This window comes from Salmo salar, chromosome ssa02, assembly GCF_905237065.1.
Source record: "Salmo salar chromosome ssa02, Ssal_v3.1, whole genome shotgun sequence".
NCBI classification, from domain to species: Eukaryota; Metazoa; Chordata; class Actinopteri; order Salmoniformes; family Salmonidae; genus Salmo; species Salmo salar.
Window position 1 is genome coordinate 65,908,220 of NC_059443.1, and position 6,000 is coordinate 65,914,219.

A 6,000-nucleotide genomic window follows, 5' to 3' on the forward strand; every position below is an offset into this window, starting at 1 on the left:
GTTATGGGGTCTGTTACTGTGTTTGACTCTACTTGTTGTGTTCTCTGATGTCATGAGGGAAGTCAACAATGGGGGATTTCTTTCCTGTGGTGGATTGGGAAGGGGAAGTTTTGGCTTGGATTGTGTGTTTGTGCGTGAAAACTGAAATTTAAGGATAAGAATAATCAGACTCTGACCGCATTAAACAGCCAATAGACTTGGCCGTGTGGAAATTATACTCAGAAATAAATTATTTAATCTTGTCCAGGTTTTTGACCGCTGCTGATTCGTTACTCTGAAAATATGACACATTTTCCTTCCCAGAAAAGTCTCAACCAACCAACACTAACATTTCTCTTTTTCTTTGTGTTTCAGATTACACAAGGACTCCACCACTATGGCGCCCTTCCTCCCCCTCCTCCTCCTCCTCTCCTCTTCCTCTGTTCTCTCCAGTGACTGTCCAGAGGATTGCTCTTGTCAGGCCCAGGGTTCCATCTTCTGCATCCAGCGTCGTTCCACTGTCGTCCCCCGCGGCCTCCCTTCTTCTGTGAAACATCTCTACGTCTTCCAGAACGGCATCAATACTTTAGCCCAGGATGACTTCACAGGTAGGTAGCGTCGAGGTTAGAGAAGTGGGCCAGAAACTGGAAGGTTTCCAGTTCTAATCCCATGTGAGACAGGAAAATATTTGTTTAGGAGTGGGCCGGCAAATGGAGTGTTGCTGGATCAGTGTCCTGGATGCCATTTCCTGCTGTTGTGCCCTTGAGCAAGGCACTTGACCCCTGAACTGCTACCCTCTGCTCGAACCTTTCCAACCTCTGTATGTGTGTCTTTCGAGGGTTTGGAATAAAGTAGAACACAAGTTTTTCCATTGTAAATCCGTATGCATTGGAATATAAAGTGATCATCGTCTTCTTCTTCTTTAGACCTGGAGGAACTGGAGATGCTGGACCTGTCCCAGAATAAACTCACGGAGGTCCCCGATGGGGTCTTTGAAACTCTATCTTCGCTGAGGAATCTCGATTTGTCCGCAAACTACATTACCCACATCGCCAAGGATAGCTTCTCCGGATTGGTGCAACTCGAGAGGCTGTATCTCCATGGCAACCGCATCAAGAGCATCCAATCGGAGGCCTTCGAGGTTCTGGAGGATCTTCTGGAACTGAAGCTCCAGGAGAACCAGTTGACCGGTCTCCCAATGCTCCGTCTCCCCAGGCTTCTCCTCCTTGATCTCAGCTTCAACTCTCTCCCGACGCTGGGTCCCCAAGACCTCCAGACCCCCCACCTCGAGTCGCTCAAAGTGGCTGCGTTGGGGCTCACCACCCTGGACTCAGATCTGATGGCCTCCCTGGGGAACCTCCATGACCTTGATGTGTCCCAGAACCAGCTGGAGGGGATGCCTGAAGCATTGAAGGCCACCCGGGGGCTGATCATGCTCAGCCTGGCTGCCAACCCTATTGGGGAGCTCCGGAACGAGGACTTCCAGGTAAATACATTTTCTTAAACATGTGTCAAATATTTCTGTAATTGATGGGTCCATAACACATGGCTTATTCCCTGAAACTGCTGCATGGGATTTACTATGGCAAGCCTCTGGTCCAACCTATCCAAACTGCCTGTGTTTGTATGTTTTTTAGTGGGGTTGGGATAATTTGTGAACATTGGACAATAAAGTATTCTTCTTTTTCTTCTTCTTTTCCAGAGTCTGGTGGGTCTCCAGGAGCTGGATATCAGTGGGCTGAACCTCCAGGGCTTGCCCCAAGGTTTCTTCCAGCTCTTCCCCAGGCTGGGGCACCTCACGGCGGCTGAGAATCCCTTCAACTGCCTCTGTCCTCTGGCCTGGTTCCCTGGCTGGCTGAAAGAGAAGAATGTGGATCTGGGACGCACAGAAGAGACAAGGTGCCACTTCCCACCAGTGAATGCTGGCAAGGTATTGTCTTCATTTTTTGTAATTCTAATACTAAATATATTTTATTTATTTTTCCTGTGAAACACATTTAGTTGCTGGCTTGTATGAAATGGGATACAAATAAAGTTTGATTTGATTTGAAGGTGCTGGCGGAGCTGGACCATCAAGATTTCGGCTGTCCACCTACGACCACTGTCATGACGAATGCCCTAGGGGAGGGGAGTACTTCCGCACCCCCCATTCCGACTACATCCCCTGGAAACACACATACCAATGCCATCCCACCACCTCCGCCATTCCCTAGTGATGAACCATCCTCAACGGAGACAGACATTGAGAGTCGTCCCCCTCCTCCAGCTTCTCCGACTTCCGCTTTCAGGGACCAGGGGGATGAGGGCCACATATGCCCGCCAAACATCTGCCTCAATGGGGGTACGTGCCGCTTCGATCCTCTGGGACAGCTTGGATGTCTCTGTCCCCGCGGAACTATGGGCCTGTACTGCGAGAATCTGAAGGAGTCGTCTAACCACAACCAGCCCCCTCTCCAAACCTCCGCCCCCGAGGTTTTGGCATCCATGGTCGCCCCCATTGTAACCTCTGATCCCAATGACATCAGTTCCCGTCAGGTAACCTCCACGTCCATCCTCCTCGACCTGCACCGTTTCCTCGAGACGAGGCCGCACATCCGCGGTATTAAGCTGACCTACCGGAACCTCTCAGGGCCCGACCGGCGCCCCATGTCCCTCAGCGTCCCCGCCTCGTACCCAGAATACACCCTCCGAGGGCTCCGGCCCAACTGTACCTATTCGGTGTGCGCCAGCCCCCTGGCAGAGAGGGTGAATGGGGGTGGAGGCGGTGGAGGTAGCCCTACCGAGGGAGGGTCTTGTATGGAGGCTCGTACCGAGGGAGGTCCCCAAGCTTCGTCCTTGGAGCCCCAGGTGGATGATCAGAGCCAGCTCACCTACACCCTCATCCCAGCCTTGGCTGCTCTCGCCCTGGTCACGGGGGTGGCGGTGGTGGCCATCCTGGTTATTTTTCTCCGGAGGAGACGGGCTCACATGGAGCTGGAAGGGGGTGAGATGGAACCAATGGAACTGGAGGGCCTTAAGGCTTGTCTGGAGAACGGCGTGGGGAACGGGGGCACCCTACCCCACAAGGGAGCGGATATCGCCCCCTGTCACACCTCCACCCCGACCCAGCCACAAAATGGCGGATCGTCACATCCCCTTCCACAAAATGGTGGTTTAGAATATGACGCCCCCCTCATGAAGGGACAGGGGCACTGTCCATCGAATAATAATGTGGCATCCTTGAAGCCATCGTATTTCTAGAAACTCAGTCTGTTGTCTAAATAGATTTCTTAATATTTCTCAATGAGACTCAATGTACTCAATGACATTCAGAGCTATGGAATGGAACAGAAGTAACTACCCCTGTAGAGGGTAACTCTATGCCCCGTTATCTCTAAGTGGATGGGAGGACTCTACCATTATGAGGCAGTGAAAGGGGGGTGTTTTAGCTCATCCAGCAGAGTTCAAGTTGATAGAAATGTAACAAGTATTTAAACCTAAAGTGCAATCGCCATGCCAAAAAGGGTCTGTCTTATAATCGGATTGAAAACGGAAGTGCCTTCTTGCATTGACATGATATGCTGTAATAATGATGCTTTTATTTTTGAAATGTTGATGTTTTTAAAAGAACTGCATTGAATGAGCAATCCTGTTGCTGGATCAGGAGGTTGTGAAAGCAGGGTTTGTGGAGGTATGGGGAAGGCACAGAGTCAAGGTTTGGAGGAGTAGAGGTGGGGTGCAGAGGTCGAGATAGAAACACAGGTGTGTGTGTGCTCTGTAGGCTGTTCAGCACTTCCTGAAATGAACGAGGCACCCCTCCCCACCTGCCCCCTGGGAGAACTTGCACTGAAGAGAAGAGAAACTCTCTGCAGCATTACAACCCTTCCCAGAGACTTAACCTAAGGTAGTGAAATGCTGATTCTGTAGAGATGGTACCACGGACAGAATACAGTTTTAGACGACATTACCACCGGTCAGATATCCCTTCATCCTGCTACACCCCCCCAACGAACTGGTATTATCAACTCCCACCAGGGTTGATCAACTTGCTGTGAAAGGCATGTGGACTAAATGAAGAGAAAAGGCAAGGAGACCCTATTCCCTTTAAGTGTGCTACGTTTGACCATTAAAATGTTGACATTTGAGTCATTTAGCAGACTTACAGTTGGTGCGTTCATCTTAAGATAGCTAGGTGACACAACCACATATCACAGTCGTAGTAAGTACGTTTTTCCTCAATAAAGAAGTTATCGGTCAAGTCAGTGCTAGTAGGAAAAAAAACTAGAAAAGACTAGTGCTCTGGTCAAAAGTAGTGCACTATATAGGGAATAGGGTGTCACTTGGGACGTAGCCTCTGTCCTTAGTGGTGTGGTCAGTAGCTGTGATGGACGCTATTTGAAGGTTGTTGTTGTGGAGCGGGTTTCATATGATGTTTTTGTAATGTGTTTTGTATGTATTTTTTTATCATGGATTTCTCTGTTGCTGTCATGCTGTTTCTCCAGTCTTGTTGTAGTCAGAAATGTTGATGCTGTATTGTATTGTGCTGTTCCCTCAACACGGCAAAGTGTTGGGGTCCATTTAGTTTCAATTCAGAAAGTTTAGAATTGAAAGGGTTCATTTACTTTTAAAGATGAGTTTTCCTTTGTTCAATAGGTCATTCCAATTCACCTGAATTTACTGAATTTAGATTCAATTTACCCCTACCCAAAACGCTTCAAATTTTGATCATGTAAAAATTGTTCACCAAGTAAATGTGAATAAGAAGTGTCAGAAACAGCAGACTCTAAACTCTGAACTCCCACACTCTTCTTCTTTACTGTCTAAAACCAGTCTGCCAACTACAATAGCCTGCCAAAGCGACATAAGGACATGGTTAGCTCCAGAAACCCCAATCCTTGTCCCAAATGACACCCTATTCTCTACATAGCACACTACTTATGAACAGAGTCCTATGGGCCCTGGTCAGAAGTAGTGTACTTTAGAGAATAGGGTGCCATTTGGGACGCAAACCTAGTCTCTTTTTGAACGCTCAAGCTCCAAAACTGTCCTCAAAGCTCGGTCACCGCAAACCCTGAGCCATTAAAGTGGCACACACACATGCCGAAAAAAGCATGAGAGTTCAAAGACTTTGAGAGCAATTTACTATATGTGTCGAAGGAGTGGAAACCAGTCATTTCCTTGACTTGCTACTGACTGTGGCGTTTTGAAGATATTCTCTCTTTCTATTTTTCTCTTTCTGTGTCTCTGTTTTTGTCTCTCTGCTTCTCTCTCTCTCTCTCTCTCTCTCTCTCTCTCTCTCTCTCTCTATATATATATATATATATATATATATATATATATATATATATATATATATATATATATACACTGTTCAAAAAAATAAAGGGAACACTAAAATAACACATCCTAGATCTGAATGAATGAAATAATCTTATTAAATACTTTTTTCTTTACATAGTTGAATGTGCTGACAACAAAATCACACAAAAATAATCAATGGAAATCCAATTTATCAACCCATGGAGGTCTGGATTTGGAGTCACACTCAAAATTAAAGTGGAAAACCACACTACAGGCTGATCCAACTTTGATGTAATGTTCTTAAAACAAGTCAAAATGAGGCTCAGTAGTGTGTGTGGCCTCCACGTGCCTGTATGACCTCCCTACAACACCTGGGCATGCTCCTGATGAGGTGGCGGATGGTCTCCTGAGGGATCTTCTCCCAGACCTGGACTAAAGCATCCGCCAACTCCTGGACAGTCTGTGGTGCAACGTGGCGTTGGTGGATGGAGCGAGACATGATGTCCCAGATGTGCTCAATTGGATTCAGGTCTGGGGAACGGGCGGGCCAGTCCATAGCATCAATGCCTTCCTCTTGCAGGAACTGCTGACACACTCCAGCCACATGAGGTCTAGCATTGTCTTGCATTAGGAGGAACCCAGGGCCAACCGCACCAGCATATTGTCTCACAAGGGGTCTGAGGATCTCATCTCGGTACCTAATGGCAGTCAGGCTACCTCTGGCGAGCACATGGAGGGCTG

The 6,000-nt window shown here is 47.7% G+C and overlaps 1 protein-coding gene across 1 annotated transcript in view; it reads left to right on the forward strand.

Annotated features, from left to right (window-relative positions):
* Positions 1-4,710, forward strand: part of LOC106590506 (vasorin) — a 29,688-nt gene extending 24,978 nt beyond the window's left edge. The window contains exons 2-5 of the mRNA XM_014181594.2: positions 355-587; positions 906-1,465; positions 1,682-1,909; positions 2,032-4,710. Of these exons, the coding sequence (XP_014037069.1) occupies positions 377-587; positions 906-1,465; positions 1,682-1,909; positions 2,032-3,219 (2,187 nt within the window). The 5' untranslated portion in view covers positions 355-376 and the 3' untranslated portion in view covers positions 3,220-4,710. The remainder of the gene's footprint in view (positions 1-354; positions 588-905; positions 1,466-1,681; positions 1,910-2,031) is intronic.
* The last annotated feature ends 1,290 nt before the right edge of the window (positions 4,711-6,000 follow it).